Raw genomic sequence first — 25025 nt, 5'->3', positions numbered from 1 at the left:
GTCAGACATAGTGAAAGGTGGGGTACCCCTTTGGATAAAACGCCATGCATATGGTTACAGACTAATACGCTCAGCTTGCTATAACTTAGAGAAACAATACAGCAGCAACTCTTGCAGACTTCGATTAACCCTGTAGGTCTATAATTGTTTATGTCCACTGTAGCGTAGTTTGGTCCTAGTCTGAGGAAGTGCTGCCCTAGTGCGAAACAGCTGTCACTTCGCTCCTGTCCAGGTATGTCCACATGCTGAATGGGAATGTACTACTATCACAAATAAATATCCTATGAAGATTTCCTGGTGAGTGCCGCTGGCTTTTTCTTCTGCCTACTGAATGTCTCTAACAGCAGAGAATCACCGGTGCTAACCCAGGCTGTTTGAAGGAGAACTCTGGTAAAAAGGAAAAATCCAGGGTGGGGGAGGGTGGGAACATAATAAATAAGTTATACTTAAATATCCTGGTGCCCCTGCTGTCCAACGCCACCACTCACAGGTCCCTGGAGGTCTCCTGCAGCTCCTGCAACGTCACTAACCAGCTCAGAGATGCCCCCTCAGGCAGTCAGTGACTGGTCGGCTGTGAGGACACAAGAACTGGAAGAAAACTGGACACCGGAGCTAGGATGGAGCTGGTGGTGATGTAAGGATTAGCTAATGGTGACCATGTAGACGTCTCCTCTCTCTATAGTTGTTTATCCTCTTTAGTTCCCACAGAAGGAACCTCGGCTGGGATCCCTGTCTGTTCCGTCATTGGGTTATACTGATAACTCTCATGGCCGGTGCTGAGTGCTGGAAACTAAACCTGAGGAGGAAAGGTAATGATATTAACGTTACATAATGAAGAGGGTTCAGATGGAAAACATATCACTCAAAAGCAATGGGATTTAAGTAGGACTGGTGGGATACAGTACAATCCCAGTGAACATAAAGACACATTACAATAAGCACACAAAACAATACAAGTGTGCACAACAGAACAACACAGTGCAAGTTAACCCTTGAAAGTACAATAAAGTGAGATGGTGATGGCCTTCCATTATAGCCAATGTCCACAATTGTCTATGATAATAGGTACCCCCATTCCTGGGCACTACATTACCCATATATGCCCATTTAATCAAGGGTTCTTCTCCTTGTCAGTATAGAGTAGGGTGCTGGCTGGTAGGGAAGAGGCCTTTGACAAGAGACTGAGGCAGTGTTATATCTCCCTGGGAGACCGATAAACTGGTGTATAGAGTCGTATAAGTCATGGAATCCTCCGCCTCTTCTTCAGAAGGAGAGAAGCTCCTCACTGCCATCTATTGGTGGTAGCATGACATCACGCTCAACCTCCTGAGAGATAGTCTAGCTAGGCATATAAACTCCAATGATCTTTAAACAACAGGAATTGTGTTGTATCTTGAAGAAAGTTGCAATGTTTTTGTAATACTGAATAACCCTTTCAAGAGAATGTACCACCAGTACATCACTTTTTTTTTTTTTTTTTTTTTTACATGAATAGACCAGCATGGGGATGCCAGTGACACGGTCCTTTTTTTGAACTGCCACACAGGGCGCTGGTCTACTACTGAGCATCGGCCAGGAATGAAGCACTGGAGGTGGGCCCGCCGGCCCCCAGTGGGACAATCTCTCCTCCACTGTGACACATCTCAATTGATTCTAATGGAGCTTCATCACAGAGGGATGGGGAGATTGTCACACTGGGGGACGGCGGGCCCACCTCCAGTGCTCCATTCCTGTAGTAGACCAACGCCGTGTGCAGGAACCGAGCGGCAGTCAATGGCATCCCCATGCCGGTCTATTCATGTAAAAAAACAAAAAAAGGTGATGTACTGGTGGTACATTCACTTTAAGGAAACATTTAATGAAATTACTTAGCTCAAGCCTTGGAGTTAGGATAATTGTTGCACTTTTTGTTCTCTGACAAATACACACGGGGCATGGAGAGCGTTCAGTCCTGTGTACTCACCATGGATTAAATAAAGTGCAATCATTTTTTGGTGAGTGCCGCTGCCGTGTATCCTTACTCCAATACTTATGCCTATTATTTTGTTCATTCTTTCTATTTATGGCTGAGCAGCACTGCTGATAGTTGCTATTACCAGGACATATACATCCCGTTGTCCAGACACGGCCAGGACGTGTATCCAAGACAGTCACTGTGCAAGAGTTATATGTTACTGGATGATAGAGCCGATTTACTTTCTATTGATCTTGTTTGATTAAATGACACCAATACTGTTCTGACAGCTGCCAGACCATTCATATTAAGAGACATTGAGGGTCCTCCTAAGCTGATAGATGGAGAGGAGACCACCCTGTACTGTACTGTGGACAACTACCCCGAGAACCTGTGTGTGACCTGGCTGATAAGAAGAGCCGGACAGGAGGAGGAGAAGATCCAGACGTCTCAGATGAGAGGAGATTCAGAAGAAGAGAAGGAGAGTTTACTGGATACATCCTATGTGATCAGATCCCAACCGGAGGGGCGTCAGTACTCCACATCACTGAGCTTCATCCCCCATATACAGAGACATAGAGATGTCACCTTCATCTGTAGAGGCATCTCCAAGGAACAACAAGAGGAGAAGACGTTTCACTGTGAGACTCTATATGGTGAGATATTATAACATTGTCATGGTTATTACATGGAAACTTAGTTTAGATTTTCTGTATTGAATATGAAAAAAAGAAGAAATTCTAAACAGTAAAATCAGGCCAGAGATTTAACCAAGCGTGCAAAAAAATCACTTTGCTTCGCTCATCTCTAAAAATAATCTTTTGCTTTGCAAACATATAATAACAGTGTTCATTTATGACCATAGCAGAACATAAATTTCAACTATTCTTCACTTTCCAGGAAAACCCAAGATGTCACATCCAGTAATGAGGAGTCTGTTGCATTCTGGAGAAGTGAATTATTTGCTGAGTCTGGAGAATTTTTTTCCTAAAGGCATAAGGATTGTATGGAAAGAAAAGTGTGGACTGAGAAGAAGAAAAGTCCTTTCATCTACTGACTCACTATCCCAGAATCCTGACGGAACCTACAACGTCTCCAGTGAGGTCACAATCCCTGAGGAACGTCACAAGGATCCAGGATTCAGAGTACGAGTGACCTGGGATCATGGGTCTATGGAGGAAGCAGAATCCAGGGAGCTGACTATGAGGGATCCAGGTGAGAAGAGAGATGTTATGGCTCCTCTGGCATTGAAGTGTTTTGGGATATCTACCCATGAAAAGCCAGGAAGCTGTATACAACATCAGGCCGGTGAATGAGATAAATACCTTGAACTTTCAAACGTAAAGGATTTGTTGCAGACGGCCATAGTGGTGACCCCCCCCCAGCTAATCCATTATGTGTGACCACTCTCTTGTACTATTACTATTTGACAGCCTGATATTGTTTTCTGTAGATTATGGATGGACTCCAGTTGTAGAAGAGATTGAGACTCTTTGTGTAGTTCACGGCATCCCGGCCGCACTGTGGTGTAGGTGCTCGGGGTATTTCCCGGATGCGGTCACTGTAAAATGGCAACGTGTTGGTCATACGAAGTGTGAGGAGACGAAAGCTGCTGATCATCAGAGGGTAATCTCCTGGAGAGAGGCCGATAACACCTACAGCTCTACAGCTAATCTGGTCTTCATCCCCAAATGGGAAACACATCAGGGGGCAGAATATATATGTCTGGTGGACCATCCCTCCCTGGAGAAACCTATAGAGAGAAGGACGGGGAGGCTACAAGTCTATGGTGAGTGTACACTGAGGGGGAGATTTATCAAACATGGTGTAAAGTGAAACTGGCTCAGTTGCCCCTAGCAACCAATCAGATTCCACCTTTCATACCTCACAGACTCTTTGGAAAATGAAAGGTGGAATCTGATTGGTTGCTAAGTGGAAATGTGCCAGTTTCACTTTACACCATGTTTGATAACTCTCCCCCTGAGAGTTTATATTGAGTGTCCAATTCTGTTGTCATGTCAGCGGATGTTGTGGAAATGTTGACAGTGTTGGAGAGCTAGTGGCCCGGGAGCCGAAAGCTGTGGTGGAGTGGGACAGGTAAGTATACATCACTGTGATGTCCTCCACAGATCTAGCAGCATTGCTGATTATGAATTTATCCCGGACAACCCCTTTAACCTTGCACTTCCCCAGTCTTGTTTTTGACCACTTTTGTCAGCTTCGGCACCGAAGCTGCTGCTGTGCGTGGTAATGGGATGAAAAAGGAGCGGAGGAGAAGCCCTGCTAGGTAATGTAAGCTGTGTGAATCGTCGGTCGCCCGCCGCGCATCGCTATTCCATGCAGCGATGCGCGGTGGGTGACCGATGATTTTAGGTTTGGGCCTAAATAAACGATCAACCAATGACACAATCATCAGCTGATCGTTTTCTCTACTCCCACGAGCGATAATCGGCCGAATCGGCCCCTTAGTCTGCAGAGTAGCCGCTGACAGGTGAGCTAAGGGTCAATAGACAGACTACAACACTGCCAAAAAGAGTCCAGTATATGGAGAGCACAACTAGTCAGAAAGACAGGTATAAAGGTAAACGTAATTACTTTTATAGTTTTTCTATCTGTAGGAGGAAAGAAATCATTTTTGGTTCTTCTCTTTCAGTTAAACCAATAAGGAGCGGGATGGAGATCACTATGGCAGATTCATCTTGTGTTCAGTTCTCTCTGACTCTACAGAAGTTTTACCCTAAAGATATAAGAATCTCTTGGCACTTGGAAGATACAAATGGTGAATATGGATTATCAGCTGAGGAAACGGAAAGAAGACATGACGATACTCCCACCTATGACATCACCAGTGTCGTCTGGATTCCTGTTCATTCATTCAATGATCCACAGATAAAAGTCATTGCAGAGTGGAAACACCAGTCTCTACATATGGGAGACACAACTTCTCGAGAAATTAGAGGTAAAATTGTCTATATATCTCATATATATATCTATCTTTCTCATATCTGTTCCATATCCGTCTACCTATCAATCTTACTGTATATCTATTAATCTACTCATAGAATGATTACACAAGGCTTTGCTCTTCAGTAAGGAGTTGAACACAGAAAGTCTGTGCTGATCATATAGAACCCATCATAGATAACTAATTCTAGGACACATATGTTACAGATCTGCCCTGGCGGCCACATGTTGGACCTATCAACCTCTGCAAGATGGAAGATGATACAGAAGCCACCCTGACCTGTGATATATCCGGATATTTCCCTGATCTTCTATCTATAAGCTGGTTCATTAGTAAGAACGGAAACCTGACTGCTCTGCCCATAGGATCATCAGAGATGGAGAGAACCTACAAGATGTCACATAAGAGGAGACAGGAAGATAACCTTTACTACTGTGAAGCTTCGTTGACTTTTACCCCATGTATAGGTTCACACCATGGATCAGAATTCATCTGCAGAGTGGAGCATCCCAGCCTGTATCGACCCATAGAGAGGAGCACCGGACCCCTACACTTGGGTGAAGGTCATGGTTATGTTCCCTCTGTGCAGATGCCTGATCCTCCCCCATGTTATGTAATTTCGCATTGTCTTCGGTAATCCAGAGAATCCCTGGGTTATCCAACATCCTATAGAATGTGCCACAGTTTTATTTCTGTCGGATACTGTAAGCATATAAAACTGGAAACATTATACAACATTGGAAACACATGAGTCTATGAGACCTCCACTGAGTCCATACATCATGCACTCTGCTGTTGTAGAAGAACCCAGTGGAATCTAAGAGGCACAGTGCTCAGCCGAGTACTTCTGCCCCATGTGGTTTACCGATCAGTGTGTTTTACTTAGTATGATGTCAAAAGTGTGTTATAAGTCTAGGTACACATCAACTGAGGTGCTGGATATCAGCTTTATCACAAAAGTGGGGTCAGTGTCTGTACACGAGAAGACAAACCTGCCTACACTCTAACACCACCACCACTAGACACACCTGACCTGTACACTGTAACACCACCACTAGGCACACCTGTCCTGTACACTGTAACACCACCACCACTAGACACACCTTCCCCGTATACTGTAACACCACCACCACTAGACACACCTGTCCTGTACACTGTAACACCACCACCACTAGACACACCTTCCCCGTATACTGTAACACCACCACCACTAGACACACCTTCCCTGTACACTGTAACATCACCACCACTAGACACACCTTCCCCGTATACTGTAACACCACCACCACTAGACACACCTTCCCTGTACACTGTAACATCACCACCACTAGACACACCTTCCCCGTATACTGTAACACCACCACCACTAGACACACCTGTCCTGTACACTGTAACACCACCACCACTAGACACACCTTCCCCGTATATTGTGAAACACCACCACTAGACACACCTGCTCTGTACACTGTAACACCACCACCACTGGACACACCTGCTCTGTACACTGTAACACCACCACCACTAGACACACCTGTCCTGTACACTGTAACACCACCACTAGACACACCTGTCCTGTACACTGTAACACCACCACTAGACACACCTGCCCTGTACACTGTAACACCAGCACTAGACACACCTGTCCTGTACACTGTAACACCACCACCACTAGACACACCTGCCCTGTACATTGTAACACCATCACTAGGCACACCTGCTCTGTACACTGTAACACCACCACTAGACACACCTGCTCTGTACACTGTAACACCACCACCACTAGACACACCTGCTCTGTACACTGTAACACCACCACCACTAGACACACCTGTCCTGTACACTGTAACACCACCACCACTAGACACACCTGCCCTGTACACTGTAACACCAGCACTAGACACACCTGCCCTGTACACTGTAACACCACCACTAGACACACCTGCCCTGTACACTGTAACACCAGCACTAGACACACCTGTCCTGTACACTGTAACACCACCACTAGGCACACCTGTCCTGTACACTGTAACACCACCACCACTAGACACACCTTCCCCGTATACTGTAACACCACCACCACTAGACACACCTTCCCCGTATACTGTAACACCACCACCACTAGACACACCTGTCCTGTACACTGTAACACCACCACCACTAGACACACCTTCCCCGTATACTGTAACACCACCACCACTAGACACACCTTCCCTGTACACTGTAACATCACCACCACTAGACACACCTTCCCCGTATACTGTAACACCACCACCACTAGACACACCTTCCCTGTACACTGTAACATCACCACCACTAGACACACCTTCCCCGTATATTGTGAAACACCACCACTAGACACACCTGCTCTGTACACTGTAACACCACCACCACTGGACACACCTGCTCTGTACACTGTAACACCACCACCACTAGACACACCTGCCCTGTACACTGTAACACCACCACCACTAGACACACCTGTCCTGTACACTGTAACACCACCACTAGACACACCTGCCCTGTACACTGTAACACCAGCACTAGACACACCTGTCCTGTACACTGTAACACCACCACCACTAGACACACCTGCCCTTACATTGTAACACCATCACTAGGCACACCTGCTCTGTACACTGTAACACCACCACTAGACACACCTGCTCTGTACACTGTAACACCACCACCACTAGACACACCTGCTCTGTACACTGTAACACCGCCACCACTAGACACACCTGTCCTGTACACTGTAACACCACCACCACTAGACACACCTGTCCTGTACACTGTAACACCCCCACCACTAGACACACCTATACTGTACACTGTAACACCACCACTAGACACACCTGCTCTGTACACTGTAACACCACCACCACTAGACACACCTGCTCTGTACACTGTAACACCACCACCACTAGACACACCTGTCCTGTACACTGTAACACCACCACTAGACACACCTGCCCTGTACACTGTAACACCAGCACTAGACACACCTGTCCTGTACACTGTAACACCACCACCACTAGACACACCTGCCCTGTACATTGTAACACCACCACCACCAGACACACCAGTTCTGTACACTGTAAAACCACCACTAGACACACCTGCTCTGTACACTGTAACACCACCACCACTAGACACACCTGCTCTGTACACTGTAACACCACCACCACTAGACACACCTGTCCTGTACACTGTAACACCACCACTAGACACACCTGTCCTGTACACTGTAACACCACCACCACTAGACACACCTGCCCTGTACATTGTAACACCATCACTAGGCACACCTGCTCTGTACACTGTAACACCACTACTAGACACACCTGCCTTATACACTGTAACACCACCACTAGACACACCTTCCCCGTATACTGTAACACCACCACTAGACACACCTGCTCTGTACACTGTAACACCACCACCACTAGACACACCTGCTCTGTACACTGTAACACCACCACCACTAGACACACCTGCCCTGTACACTGTCACTAGACACACCTGTCCTGTACACTGTAACACCACCACTAGACACACCTGCCCTGTACATTGTAACACCACCACCACTAGACACACCTGTCCTGTACACTGTCACTAGACACACCTGTCCTGTACACTGTAACACCAGCACTAGACACACCTGCCCTGTGCACTGTAGCACCATCACCACTAGACACACCTGTCCTGTACACTGTAACACCACCACCACTAGACACACCTGTCCTGTACACTGTAACACCAGCACTAGACACACCTGCCTCGTATACTGTAACACCACCACTAGACACACCTGCCCTGTACACTGTAACACCACCACCACTAGACACACCTGTCCTGTACACTGTAACACCAGCACTAGACACACCTGCCTCGTATACTGTAACACCACCACTAGACACACCTGCCCTGTACACTGTAACACCACCACCACTACACACACCTGCCCTGTACACTTTAACACCACCACCACTAGACACACCTGCCCCGTACACTGTAACATCACAACCACTAGACACACCTTCCCCGTATACTGTAACACCTCCACCACTAGACACACCTGCCCTGTACACTGTAACACCACCACCACTAGACACACCTTCCCCGTATACTGTAACATCATCACTAGACACACCTGCCCTGTACACTGTAACACCACCACTAGACATACCTGCCCTGTACACTTTAACACCACCACTAGACACACCTGTCCTGTACACTTTAACACCACCACTAGACACACCTGCCCTGTACATTTGTTATAGTGCTGGAAAGGTTAGTGGCCACTGCAAAGGGTTGGTTTATGTTGCCCCAGTGTTCATCTTTAATATTCTCAGTATTCTGCTATGTACATTGATTCTTATATGTTGGTCACATGGTGTGGTGATGTAAACGGCCTAGTATCAAGCTGGGGTCAGTCAGTCCTCCCTCTACCTTCAAGAGGGAAGGGTGTGTTTCCTTTCTGCTCCTCAGGGAGAAGGCCGCTGCTTGGTATTCCTTAGTCTGTTATCTCCAAAACGCATTCCGGTCCAGTCCAGACCTGGCTTATTCTCAGGATTCCCGCCTATCCTCAAGATCTCTGTACACCTCCTAAGTCTCCATACTCGTCTCATCACTAACAGCAAGTATCCTCCTCATTATCACTATACCCAGCATCATTCTCAAGGGAACTACTACTCCCATCCTCCGTAAAGATCTTTCCTAACTACCGAGTCACAACCATATTACGGCCTATTGCAGCACCACCCATCTCCTCAGTTGTATTTGACTCTGCCTATTCCTGGTTGCATCCAGAGACTTTTGCTATTAGCATTTACCGTGTCAATAAACTCACAACTCCCGTTGTTTCTAAACCCTGGCATTGGTCTTGTTATTGGTGCCTTGACTAAGGACAACGAAGAATTGCCAGGGCCCCGCGAGGTTAGGACCCTGTGGTTTAGCCCCTTCGTCCCTCGAGCCATAACCGTGACCTCCATAACGTCTGGCATAGTGGCAACCCGGGACCTACGCACTACCAACTATCTCGCCCAGCAGGTCGCCCCGTTTCATTACCACCACTAGACACACCTGCCCCGTACACTGTAACACCACCACCACTAGACACACCTGCCCTGTAGACTGTAACACCACCACTAGACACACCATCCCTGTACACTGTAACACCACCACCACTAGACACACCTGCCTGTACACTGTAACATCACCACCACTAGACACACCTGCCCTGTACACTGTAACACCCCCACTAGACACACCTGCCATGTACACTGTAACACCACCACTAGACACACCATCCCTGTACACTGTAACATCACCACTAGACACACCATCCCTGTACACTGTAACATCACCAACACTAGACACTCCTGCCCTGTACACTGTAACATCACCACCACTAGACACTCCTGCCCTGTACACAGTAACACCACCATCACTAGACACACCTGTTACTGAGCTATTCACAGTTCTCACAGGACTCAGTGCCACAGACTAGATAGATGAAAGAGAGTGAGAAAGGACGGCAGGCCCGGATTGGTAATCTGGCATACCGGGCAAATGCCTGCTGGGCTGCCTGATTTCCAATCCGGGGGGTGGCTGCCTAGTGTGCATTTTAAAATTCTATATTACTGTAAACCAATAGCGCAGCGGCTGCACACCACCGCGCTGCTTATAAATCTTCTGAGGAGGGCCACTTCCTGACACTGGGGGCCGAATGGGCTGAGGGTGTCGTGGTATTGTTTGGCAGCCAGATTAGGACAGGAGAGGAAAGAGATGGGGGGCAATGATGACTCTGCAGTGTCCAAGAATTGTTGGGTGTCTATAGCACGTAGGTTCCTGTATGTGAGTGAGGTCAGGGTGTCAAGAGGAGGATGAGAATTTGTTATCATAAAGAAGAGGAAGTTGTGGTCTGAGAGCTCAGTGGTAAAGTTAGTAAAGTGGGAAACTGGGCAAAGTCTGGAGAAGACCAGGTCCAAGGTATTCCCACCCTTGTGGGTTGGAGAGTCAGAATGCTGAGAGAGGCCAAGGGAGGAGGTTAGAGAAAGAAACTGAGTGGCTGATGGAGAGATTGGGTTGTTAATTGGGATGTTAAAATTAGTGATGAGCGAGTACTAAAATGTTCGGGTGCTTGTTACTCGAGACGAATATTTACCGATACTTGGGGGCTTGTTTCGAGTAACGAACCCCATTTTTGCAGTAGACCCAAGTCCGGTAGAGGGAAGGTTGTGTGAAAACCTGTCAACCTCAGAAAATGATGGAAACACCACGGAAATGGACAGGAAACAGCAGGGGCAGCATGCATGGATGCCTCTGAGGCTGCCTAATCGCACTATTAGGCCAAATTTTGGGCAATTGTATGGCAGTGATCACATAGTGAAGGATTAAAACAGAGGTAGCATATGAACCACCCCAAAATTTAGCCTGACAGAGCATGGCAGTGAGAACACAGGGAACCATTAAAACAGAGGTAGCATATGATGAACCACCCAAACACTTTGCCTGACACAGCATGGCGGTGAGGACACAGAAAACCAATAAAACAGAGGTAGCATATGAACCACCCCAAAATTTAGCCTGACAGAGCATGGCAGTGAGGACACAGGGAACCATTCAAATACAGGTAGCATATGAACCACCCAAACACTTTGCCTGACACAGCATGGCGGTGAGGACACAGAGAACCATTAAAACAGAGTTAGCATATGAACCACCCCAAAATTTAGCCTGACACAGCATGGCAGTGAGGACACAGGGAACCATTCAAATTTAGGTAGCATATAAACCACCCAAACACTTTGCCTGACACAGCATGGCGGTGAGGACACAGAAAACCATTAAAACAGAGGTAGCATATGAACCACCCCAAAATTTAGCCAGACACAGCATGGCAGTGAGGACACAGAAAACCATTAAAAAGGAGGTAGAAAGTGACCCTCCCAAAAATTAGGCCTGACACAGCATAGCGGTGAGCACACAGAGAACCATTAAAGCAGAGGTAGCATTTGAACCACCCCAAAATTTAGCCTGACACAGCATGGCGGTGAGAACACAGGGAACCATTCAAACACAGGTAGCATATGGACCACCCAAAAACTTAGCCTGACACCACTGACCCAGACCAAGATGGACAATACAATCATCCAATTAAAATAGCCGGATTATGGCTAGATTTAGCCTCATACCCTCATGCAGTTGTGTGTGAGAGGCATATCATTGGAGGTAGGCACAAAGAATAACAATACAGTCTTCTTAAGAGGCCCCGGAATTTGAACGAATACACTTTTAATCCTTTAAAGAGTATCTAAGAGAGGGCAAGTGCGGTAGCCTGTGTATTAAAAAGACCTGGTCAATCCTGCCTTCAAAAAGGCTACAACATCCAAGGAAGGTAGAAGGTACTGGTGAAAGGCCTGGTCAACCCTGCCTTCAAAAAGGCTACAATATCCAAGGTAGGTAGAAGGTACTGGTGAAAGGCCTGGTCAACCCTGCCTATAAAAAGGTTACAACATCCAAGGAAGATAGAAGGTAATAGTGAAAGGCCTGGTCAATCCTGCCTTCAAAATGGCTACAACATCCAAGGAAGGTAGAAGGTACTGGTGAAAGGCCTGGTCAATCCTGCCTTCAAAACGGCTTAAACATCCAAGGAAGGTAGAAGTTACTGGTGAAAGGCCTGGTCAATCCTTCCTTCAAAACGGCTAAAACATCCAAGGAAGGTAGAAGGTGCTGCTCAGCAGTTTGATCACCGCCTGTTGGCGCTTACCTACGGCAGTGCTGCTGCGCCTAAAGCTACCGACTGAAGGCAACGTGCTAAAAAATTTAGCCTGACACAGCATGGCGGTGAGAACACTGGGAACTATTCAAGCACAGGTAGCATATGAACCACCCAAACAATTTGCCTGACACAGCATGGTGGTGAGGACACAGAGAACCATTAAAACAGAGGTAGCATATCAACCACCCCAAAAACTTTGCCTGACACCACTGACCCAGACCAAGATGGACAATACAATCATCCAATTAAAATAGCCAGATTATGGCTAGATCGAGCCTCACACCCTCATGCAGTTGTGCGTGACAGGCATATCATTGGAGGTAGGGACGAAGAATAACAATACAGTCTTCTTAAGAGGCCCCGGAATTTTATTAAAAAGACCTGGTCAATCCTGCCTTCAAAACAGCTACAACATCCAAAGAAGGTAGAAGGTACTGGTGAAAGGACGGCAGAGGACACCGGTAAGATGACATCCACACATAATATGGTTCGAAATGGACAAGACAAAGATGCACAGTTTTGAGTTTGAATTTGACTTTGAATTTGACTGTAGCAGTAACTTTCCCTGGTTGACTTGCGGAAATGCGCACAGATGCGATGCACCTTGATGAGCAAGTCAGCCAAATTGGGGTAGGTTTTAAGGAACCGCAGCAACACTAGGTTGAATACGTGGGCCAGGCATGGTACATGTGTGAGGCTGCCGAGTTGCACAGCCGCCACCAGGTTCCGCCCGTTGCCACACGCAACCAAGCTCACTGCTAATTACACAGGGTAATTGGCAGTGAGCTTAGATATGGCTTCAATAAATAATAAAGAAATAAAGAAATAAGAAAATGAATAAACGTCAGCCTGTCAGCGCTGTCAGTTGACAGGCAGGTGCGCTTATTACTGATGATGCCACCTGCTGCACTGAAGACCCGCTCTGACAACACACTCTATGTAGGGCAGCCCAGCACCTTCAAGTCAAACTCAAAATCGAATCAGCAGTGGGGAGAAGTGGTGAGTCACATCCAAGCTCACTGCTAATTGCCCTGTGAAAGATAGTGGTATATACTATATAGCTGCAGTTACCCACATATTGTATACGACAACCTCCAGAAACTAGTGTGACCAGTATATTTTCCTATTTCTTCATTTATGACTGCAGTCACATCCAAGCTCACTGCTAATTGCCCTGTGTAAGAGGGTGGCATATACTATATAGCTGCAGTTACCCACAGATTGTATACGTTGATATGGTCAGCAAGGTACTCCCTCACTATCTTTCTGAAGACCTACCCCCTACTCTGTCTAGACTGGGGATCAGTGACATAGTCTTGCTGTGGTGTCATGTAACTGTCAAAGGCCTTGGAGAGTTTTCCCCTGCCCATTGACAAGCTGCCTGCTCCACCCCTCCTCTCCCCCGCTTTTTGGCCCACAGAACTATGTCCTCTGGCGCTAGTGGTGTCAGATCGTAAGTAAGGAGGGTGAACACCCAGTAATCGGTGTTGTCAAAAACTGGACAAGACAAGGATGCTAAATTAGGATCCACCATATTCACTCTCTGTTCCTTTGAACTGTGCCAGTGCCTGACAAGCTGACTAAAAGCCTCTGTCTCTACCAGCCGATAGGGCAGCATCTCCAGGCTCAACAGTTTGCCTATGTGCAACATTCTAGGTCAGCATCAATGTGTCCATATCTGCCATATAAGTATGCAGTACAGGGGTTACCGTTCAGTAGTCCTTCTCAGTAAGCTTTACCCTTCTGTGGACAGTTCACACTCCTTGAGCACAAGAAGTGTAAAGCTTACTGAGAAGGACTAGGATGTTGCAATAAGGGAACTGTAGATCCTCCACTCTTGATATACAGCTTAAACCTTACCTATTGGACTGTGATCTATAATCTATTGGTACAGCATTGCACCCGAGGGTGCGTATTACTTATACTGGGAATTAACAGTGTGTACCACTTACAGTGAAAATAAATTTCACCTGTTTGATGCATAAGTTTTCATCTACTACAATCCTTTATTATAATGTGGGATCAGGACAGAGGGACAGATACCCTGCTCCCCATCCTTTATTTCCTGGGAGAGATGCTGACCCCCCTCAGCAGTATGTGTATACGCTGCTGTCTTCAGCTCCCCCTCCCTCCTCCTCCCTCTCCCGGGATTCACTAGATACAGTATAGAACTTTGTACTAGGAAAACTAAAAGTGAAAATAGGAATCAGACATTACAGAGCTGGGAACACCCGAGGACCGTGAAATGGCGGCAGTCAGAGCCTTTCTGCTGCTCGGACTATGTCACACATGTAAGTATATTATTTACTTGGCAGGAGGTGTACACTAACGCATATCATGGATAAGAGGCATAAGGTTATGTATTTTTTTATATGCACAGACTACACTCACCGGCCACTTTATTAGGTACACCATGCTAGTAACGGGTGGTTTTCTGCTGCTGTAGCCCATCTGCCTCAAAATTGGCCGTACTGTGCGTTCAGAGATGCTCTTCTGCCTACCTTGGTTGTAACGGTTGGCTATTTGAGTCACTGTTGCCTTTCTATCAGCTGGAACCAGTCTGCCCATTCTCCTCTGACCTCTAGCATCAACAAGGCATTTCCGCCCACAATACTGCCGCTCACTGGATGTTTTTTCTTTTTCGGACCATTCTCTGTAAACCCTAGAGATGGTTGTGCGTGAAAATCCCAGTAGATCAGCAGTTTCTGAAATACTCAGACCAGCCCTTCTGGCACCAACAACCATGCCACGTTCAAAGGCCCCCAAATCACCTTTCTTCCCCATACTGATGCTCGGTTTGAACTGCAGGAGATTGTCTTGACCATGTCTACATGCCTAAATGCACTGAGTTGCCTAATAAAGTGGCCAGTGAGTGTATATCGTGGTGGGGGCTGAGGGGAGGCTGTTCCTTTCTTCAGATTCTTTCTCTGTATACTGGTAGTATGGGTGGGGACTTTGTGGCATCGTGGTCGTCCAGAGGAAGACGGAACCTGTCACCGCGGATGCGGGCACAGAGCCAGCCCGACCCCCCGATGCAGCCCCCCGAATACTTACCCTTTACGACGAGTCCTGCTCCTAGAGCCGGTCCCGGGATGAAGATATCAGCAATCGAAGCCGTGCGCACGCGCTGCGGAGATGAGTCCGATGCCCATAGAGAATGACGGCTCCATTCATTCTCTATGGGCATCAGACTCATCTCAGGTAATTTGCATACAGCGCGCGCACGGCTTGGGCGCTGATATCTTCATCCCGGGACCGGCTGCAGGAGCGGGAATCGCCGGAAAGGGTAAGTATCCAGGGACTGCACTGGGGGGGTCGGGCGGGCTCTGTGCCCGCGTCCCCGGTGACAGGTTCCCTTTAAGTAAGATCATTGAAGGTATGTGGACATATAGAAGAATTTAGATTGTACAAAGAGGCCATCCTAGAACCAGAGATGTGTGCAGATTGACCTGATCCCTTGGGTGAGTCTGATTGATCATGAATAGATGGTTGAGGGCAGGGCCGATTCTAGCTTTTTTGCTGCCTGAGGCGAAAATTAAAATGGCGCCCCCCCTCCCCCAATACTAGTATAATTTGTGTAGGAACTTTTCTCACGTAGGTACCTCAGCTATTAGTAAACTAATTATTTTCTCATTATGTATTATGATGTTCTGCAGAACCTCATCATACACCTCGGCTGCTTCATATCCTCATCATACACCTCAGCTGCTGCAGAACCTCATACTACACCTCAGCTGCTGCAGAACATCACACTACACCTCAGCTGCTGCAGAACCTCTTCATACACCTCAGCTGCTGCAGAACATCCCACTACACCTCGTATCAGTGATAGTGTGCTGTATACTTACAGAGGTGGTGCAGTCACAGAGATCCCGGCAGGAGAGGGAGGTCAGAGGTCATCTTCAGCGCGGCGTCCAGATAAGGGAGCAGCTTCTCCTCACAGTGACAGGAGAGAGGGAGGGGGGAGGGGGAGAGAGAGAGGGAGGGGGAGCGCAGGGGCTTTCTCTCTCTCCCTTTCTCTACATACTCTGCAGATAACTGTCATTCAGCAGGTGGTCTGCTGAATCCTCCGTCACTCCCCCCCCCCCCTCTGAATAGACTGGAGGGAGCTGAGCACTCAACACAGGACCCGGTGGCCGGATGCAGCAAGCCACGGAGTGCAGAGTGCAGTACAGTGATTCCCTAGGCAAAAGATTCGGGGCAGTGAACTTCCTGTTCGGGGCACTGGCCCCGGATCTTAATGCCTAGGGACACCACTGCACTCAGTACTGTGAGGAGATCGGGGCTGCTGTCATTTTAGCGAAGTTAAACTTCACTAAAATGACAGCAGAGAAGATTCTGCCGCCCCCTGCAGGACCCCAAGAGCTGCCGCCTGAGGCTGAAGCCTCAGTCTGCCTCATGGCAGAAGCGGGCCTGGTTGAGGGATTCACCAGAGGAGTCAGGTGAGGTGTTAGTGAAAAAAATGGCAGCACCTCTATGCCTCTGTTCACATTGCATGTTGCTTGTTGCATGTGGCTAAAGTACAGACAAAAAAAATGCGACAGCAACCCACAAGTGCAAGATCTTACCGTACATACTCCCCCCAGTGTACACATGATAAAAACCTGCTCTGTAGATATTAAAAAGTGAGGATCTTAGCAAACTATTTGATCAGAGTGTACTATGTCGCCACGTGAAGGCCTCCTCAGAGACATGGTCCTACTCTAGCATTCTCACACTAGCAATGGCCTCTCCTGGGTTGAATAAGCCTACAACTGGGCAGATAGGATCCTAGGGGCAAGAGTGGAGTGCAAGTTAACAGGAGGCAGCCACACCTCGCATACAAGAGAAAAAAAAGGAAAAAATGGCAGCACCACATGCAACGTGCAACCTGCAGTGTGAACAGAGGCATAGATGTGCAGCCATTTTCCCCCTTTTTTCTGTTATATGTGGGGTGTGTGGCTACCTCCTGTTGGCTTGCACTCCACCCTTGCCCCTAGGGTGCGATAAAAGAGATCATTTGGCTCCTATCTGCCCAGTTGTAGGCTTATTCAGCCCAGGAGAGGCCATTGCTAGTGTGAGAATGCTAGAGTAGGTGAGAACACCTTAACGTGGTGACGTGGTACATTCTGTAACCTGGTGACATGGTACTCTCTGATCAAATAGTTTGCTAAGATCCTCATTTTTTAATATCTACAGAGCAGGTTTTTATTGTGTGTACACCAGAGGGAGTATATACGATAAGAGCTTCCACCCGTTTTAGGCACAGAATAATGAGCAGCATTAAAACTAAGGCATACAGCGGCCATTGTTCACACAGTGTATTGAACAATGGCGGCTATGATATGTCAATTATCTGTGGCCATTGTTCAGAAACAGTGGCCATCAATAATTAACAGTTCTCACACACTGTGAGGTTGTCATGTTGGCCGTAGTGTGCCTGGAAATCAATGATTAATTTATATTTAGTCACATACATATGCAGCCAGATTTCAATGATTTTAAAATAATGTTCAACTGGCCGATAATGAAGTAAACATGTAAAACAGCGGCTGTTGTCTGACACTACCAACAATGGCCATGTCAAACAACAGCTGTTGTTATACATCTGAAACTGACACAAACTGACTGACACTGACACACACACTGACACTAAGGGCCCTATTCTACGGGACGATTTTGTTCGCATAATCGTTAACGATAAACGATCTCAAACGACCACTATTGCGAAAGACCTGAAATCGTTCACTCATTTCCATGGAACGATAACCGTTACTTATGATCGTATTCGCGATAGTTTTTTCTTCGCTATTGTGTTCGTATCTACTGCGAATGACCGAACAACGTCTTATTCAATGCGAACGATTTGCGATAAAAACGATAAAAATAGGTCCAGGTCTTATTAAGCAATCAACGATTTCTCGTTCGGTCATTAATCGTTAACTGCTGTTCAACCGAACAATTATCTTTTAGATTCTAACGATTTAACGATAATCTGAACGATAATCGTCCCGTGGAATAGGGCCCTAACACACACTGACAGTGACTGACACAAACTGACTGAGTGACACTGGCAGACTGACATACACACTCACTAACAATGACAGACTGAAGCTGCATTCACACATCTCGTGTTCTGTCCGTGAAAAATGGATGCCAAGGACGTTGAATGCAAGTTCTGGACTGTTTCCCCGGATGGCAAGAGCAAAACTGATATGAATATATATTGTAAAAAAAAGCTGGTGGCTATATTACATTATACACAATCCCCTTGCATTAAAGCCACCAGCTATTTTACTATATATTTACTTAACCCCTTAAGGACAGAGCCTAAAATGGCCTTAAGGACAAAGCCAAATTTTAGGAATATGACATGTGTCACTTTATTGACTAATACCTTCGGGAGGCTTTTACCTATCCTGGTGATTCTGAGATTATTTTCTCATGACATATTATACTTTATATTACTGGTAAACTTGAGTCAATTCTTTTATCCTATCTTTATGAAAAAATTATTTGAATAATTAGAAAAATTGCATTTTTCTAACTTTGAATCTTTCTGCTTGTAAGGGACAAATTGATGTTATTTTATGTTTGCATCATTTATTAAACTTGCCTTCAATTTTTTAAGACAATAGAAAGCTTAAAAGTTAAGCAGCAATTTTCCAAATGTTAACAAAAATTTCAAAATCTGATTTTTTTTAAGGACTAAACTGTTCAGAATCACATCCATTAACCCCTTAACGACATAGGGCGTATATTTACGCCCTAATGCCGTTAGGGACGTTCAGAGCGGGGTCGGGGGCGCTCTGAACCGCGGCGGTCCCGGGTGCCGCTTGTAGCCCGGGACCGCAGGTATTAGCGGGCACAGTCCGATCGCCGTGCCCGCTAATACAGTAATCAGATGCAGCTGTCAAAGTTGACAGCTGCATCCGATTACCGGACGCAGCGTCATCCCTGGTGTCTAGTGGGGAGATCTCTCCTCCGGGATGTTATCCCGGAGGAGCAATCTCCGTTACTGAAGCCGGCCGGGGACCGCTCCAAGATGGCACCGTCCTCGGCTTGGCACTCGTTTACTTCCGGCTGCAGCAGCCGGAAGTAAACGAGTGCCTATCTGATGGATCTCTGCAGCATATCTATGCTGCAGAGATCTCAATGAGAGATCAAAGTATATATACTAGAAGTCCCCCAGGGGGGCTTCTAGTATAGGTGTAAAAGTAAAAAAAAAAAGTGTTGGTAATAGTAAAAAGCCCCCTCCCCTAATAAAAGTCTAAATCACCCCCCTTTTCCCAGGTTATGAATAAAAGTAAACAAACAAATAAATAAATAAACATGTTTGCTATCGCCGCGTGCGTAATCGCCTGAACTATTAATTTATCCCATTCCTGATCTCGCACGGTAAACGGCGCCAGCGCAAAAAAATTCCAAAGTGCAAAATTGCGCACTTTTGGTCACATCAAATCCAGAAAATTGTAATAAAAAGTGATCAAAAAGTCGTATATGCGCAATCAAGGTACCGATAGAAAGAACACATCATGGCGCAAAAAATGACACCTGACACAGCCCCATAGACCAAAGCATAAAAGCGCTATAAGCCTGGGAATGGAGCGATTTTAAGTGACGTATATTTGTTGACAATGGTTTGAATTTTTTACAGGCCATCAGATAATATAAGTTATACATGTTATATATCGTTTTAATTGTAACGACTTGAAGAACATGCATAACAAGTCAGTTTTACCCCAGGGCGAATGGCGAAAAAACACATTTCCCCCAAATAAACAAAATGCTTTTTTTTTTTCAATTTCACCACCCTTTGAATTTTTTTCTGGTTTCGCAGTGTACTTTATGCACAAATTCAGCCTGTAATTGCAAAGTACAATTAGTGATGCAAAAAATAAGGGCTCATGTGGGTTTCTAGGTGGAAAAATGCAAGTGCTATGGCCTTAGATGCACAAGGAGGAAAAAACGAAAACGCAAAAATCGAAATTGGCTCTGTCCTTAAGGGGTTAAAGGGAAACTCCGGGTAGAGGTAAAAAAAAAATGAAACTTCTGTAGAAGCATATTGCAATACTTGCCTATCTATCCCAGTTTTGAAACTATCAAAAATCCATTTGTTTTAGGGGGTTTTGTTCTGTTTTGTGTTTCTGCACTTCCTTGTTGCGCTCAGTACTACAGGCTCCAGAATGCAATGCTTTCCCTCAGCTGTTCCATCACAGTCCCCCACCCTGCCTATTCCCTGCCCAAAGCTGTTGCAGGGCATCTTGGCTGTGTTCACACATTGCAGTTTCATTGTGTTACTGAATTATTTGCATTACTTTATCATTTCATTGTGGTCCCACCCGCACAGCATGCTATATTCTCTACCTGTAATGCTGATATTGGAATAAAGCAAAGAACTTAAATTTTTTTTTCCCTCTTTCCACACACATATTATGATCAGGCATCTTTTAAGTTGATTCCCACAAAAAGGACATTATCTGATATTATCTTACATGGGATATACCGTTTATGCCTTGTTTTTTGTGCAGGTGGGATTGGCAGGGCCGGCTCTTATCCTCTCTGCTGTTTAGCATTATCTATTTGTGTTACTGCATCATTTTTGTGCAGATGCTGCAGTACTGCAATGATACTCCAACATGTGTGAACACAGCCCTAATTTCTCTGTAGACTTTTGCACAATCAGCGAAGTTGAAACACCTCCTTCTGGCCGGTCAGAGATGGTGAATCACGCCCTGCCCCCTCTCTGCATCATCAGCCTGTGTCTCGCAAACACACACACACTTTAAGACAGAGGCATGGAATCTTTGTCTCCTAAGGGAGGAGAGCAGTGGGAGCAGGAGACAATGTGAATTGGCACAAAGGCAATTTTTTTCACTTCCTGGATTTCTATCAGCTACCAGTGTGGCAGAACCGCACAGATACAAGTAATACATTGTATAGATACATCTATATAACTTTTAATGTACTTTTAATAGAAAACAAGTTTTTCTTATCCGGAGTTCCCCTGTAAGTTTTTTTACAGAAGTAAAAGCTAAGTGCAGAAATTATATTGTGATCCAATACTGTTCATAATAGAAAACCTATTACCAGAGAAATGCACCAAAATTTATTGCCCTGTTTATAAAAATACCCCATATGTGGCCCTATTGCACCATTTGATGCAACCAGAAGCCTCAGATATAAATGAACGCCTAGTGAGTTTTGACATCTTCGTTAAATTTGGCCATTTTTCAAAGGACAACTTCTGGTTGGCAGAGGCTCTGGGGTGCCAAAACATAACAAACACCCCTAAAGGGACACCATTTGGGAAACTACACCCCTCAAGGAATGTAACAAGCGGTGTTTCACTGATTTTAACAATGTGGTGTGAAAATTAAAAATACATTTTTTAAAACTTGGTCTGCCCTGAAATTTTTCATTTTCAAAAGGGGTTAAAAGAAAAAAAATATTCACTCAAAACATTTAGAGCAGTTTCTTTCAAGTACGGAAATACCCCACATGTGGACATAAAGAGCCATGCGGGCGCAGGACGAGCCTCCAAAGGGAAGGAGCGCCAATTGGCTTTTGGAGTCTGGACTTGGCTGGAATGGATTTTGAGGGCCATGCTGCATTTACAAAGCCCCCAGTCTACCAAGACAGAGGAAACCCCCATCAAGTGACCCCATTCTGAAAACTACACCCCACAAGGAATGTTCCATAAAAATGAAAAATGTCTCTTTTTTTATTTTCACCCATCTATCACCAAGGAGTCTCTATGCTCACTGAACCCCTTTTTACATTCCCTGTGGGGTATAGTTTTCAGAATAGGGTCCCTTGTGGAGGGTTTTTCACTGTTTTGGCAGCACGAGGGCTTTGTAAATGCGACATGGCTTTCACCATCCATTCCAGCCAAATCCAGCCTCCAAAATCCTAATTGCTCTCCGTCCCTTTGGAGGCTTTTCTGGAGCTTGCTTGGCATTTTATGTATTTCCGTACTCTGTGGAAATTGCTCTACACATTTTTTGTGTTTTTTTTTCTCATTTAACCCTTTGGGAAAATGAAAAATTCAAGGCTAGATCAAAAAATTATTTTTTCACTCCACATTGTTCCGCATATGTGCCAGTCCCCAGTGGAGTCCATAAGCTCATTATACTCCTCGTAAGATTCCTTGAGAGGTGCAGTTTCCAGAATGGGGACACTTGTGGGGGGGATCCATTTTTTTGGCAACACAGGGGTTTTGTAGAAATGCGACATGGACCTGCAGATCCCTTCCAGCCAAATTTATGCTCCTAAAGCCAAATGGTGCTCCTTTCATTTGGACATTTCATTCAATGGTGCTCCTTTCATGTGGACATAAAGTGCTGCATGGCCCTTTATGTCCACATGGGGTGTTTTCTTACTCTTACTTACTCTTCTCTTTTAACCTCTTGTGAAAATGAAAAATGTAAAGACTAGATCAATGTAGTCTAAAAAATTTTTTTTACACTTAAATGTTGGTCTACCCTTGAATTTTTCATTTACACAAGGGGTTAAAGGAAAGGGAAAAAAAACACAGAAAACATGTAGAGCAATTTGTCCTGAGTAAGAAAATACCCCCATGCTGTGGAAACCCCCCACAAGTGACCCCATTTTGGACACTACACCCCACAAGGAATCTAACAAGGGGTGCAGTGATCATATGGACCCCACTGGTGACAGGTACAAATGTGGAACAATGTGCCATGAAAATGAAAAAGTGTCTTTTTTTATTTCATGGCACAAAGGTGCTCGTAACCGAGGGGTCCATATCCTCAATGCCCCCCTTGTTAGATTCCTTGAGGGGTGTTGTTTCCAGAATGGAGTCACTTGTGGAGGGTTTCCACTGTCTGGGCAGCATTGGGCTTTGTAAATGCAGCATGGGCCTCAAAATTCCATGAAGGCGCAATGCAAGCCTCTAATGGGAAGAAGGGCAATGCATATCCAGTTGGTAAAAAGGGACAATTTTAATTTATCTGTGGGTGGTATGCCAATTATTACATAGCTAATATGGTTTAAAAAAAGACAGCAGTCCATTAAATTCAACTTGTGTTGATCCAGAGGAAGGCAAAAAACCCTTGTGAGGCAGACGACAGTAGCCTCATCACAGGGGAAAAATTCCTTCCCGACTCAAAAATAGCAATCAGAATAATCCCTGGATCAACGTCCTATCACATGAAGGGAAAGAATTTAGAAAATGTAGGACTCCAATGACGTGTGGTACGCCTTGAAGCAATCCAGTATGCAGAGGCCGGGGGGGATCAGGACAGGCGTCACACTGGAAAGGCTAGGTTCACACTGCGTTTTCAGCATCCGTTTAACGCATCCGTTTTTTGCAAAAAACGCATGAAAAACGGATTGCAAAAAACGGATTCATTTGTGTGCATCCGTTTTTCCATTGACTTCCATTATAAAAAAAAACGGATCCGTTTTTTTTGGCAGACCAAAACGGATCAAAAAACGTTGCTGACCCTATTTTTCTGGACGTTAAAAAAAAACGGATCCGTTAAACGGATGCTGAAAACGCAGTGTGAACCTAGCCTAAGTGCTGTCCTTCCTAATCCCCCTTTTATGGCACACTCTGCACTTATGAGATCTCTAATATTTTTTCATTGCGGGGGATTTCCCCTGGAAAATGTTGTCCCTGTACAATACGGGGTCCTTCATATCCAGACGCGCTGGGGCCCGCTCCGTGGCTGCAGAATATCAGGGCTTTGATCACTGCTTCCTGGTACAGCACAAAAGCGTTGTACATCACTGTCTGTACCAGATATACGGCCACCTTTTTATACCACGTTCTGTTTTTTCTCGTGGCGTTATATGGTTTGAGGACTTGATCTGAGAGATCAACTCCTCCCATATACTGATTGTAGTCAAGAACACAATCAGGTTTGTTAACCACCTTTGTGGTACCACGTACAGGGACAGGGGTGGCGCTATTCCTGTGAATTGTGGTCAGAATAAGGACATCACGTTTGTCCTTATATTTGACCAACAACATATTTTCACAGGCATAGGCCTTGCTCTCACCCCTTGGCATCGGTTGTCTTACCGGATCACTTGGGAGATCTCGTTGATTTTTTCGAATTGTGCTGCAAGCTACAGTAGCGAAGGACCAAAACAGGGGGATGCTGGTATAAAAGTTATTAACGTACAGGTGGTAACCTTTATCCAGCAGTGGGAAGATCAGTTCCCAAACGATCTTCCCACTAACTCCGAGGATGGGGGGGCATTCTGGGGGCTGGATTTGGGTGTCCCTACCCTCATATACTCTAAATCTGTAAATGTACCCTGAGGTACTCTCACAGATTTTGTATAATTTTACTCCCATACCCGTGATCTTTTAT

General features: G+C 45.7%; 1 gene segment (V, D, J or C); it reads left to right on the top strand.

Annotated features, from left to right (window-relative positions):
- Positions 1 to 14908: 14908 nt before the first annotated feature.
- The window catches only part of LOC138801505 (Ig heavy chain C region-like), a 67392-nt gene continuing 57275 nt past the window's right edge, over positions 14909 to 25025 (top strand). Inside the window, 1 exon segment of the C gene segment in view lies at positions 14909 to 14993. Within this exon segment, the coding sequence occupies positions 14948 to 14993 (46 nt within the window).

Source organism: Dendropsophus ebraccatus, chromosome 9, assembly GCF_027789765.1.
Source record: "Dendropsophus ebraccatus isolate aDenEbr1 chromosome 9, aDenEbr1.pat, whole genome shotgun sequence".
NCBI lineage: Eukaryota > Metazoa > Chordata > Amphibia > Anura > Hylidae > Dendropsophus > Dendropsophus ebraccatus.
This window is presented reverse-complemented; position numbering and strand designations above follow the sequence as displayed.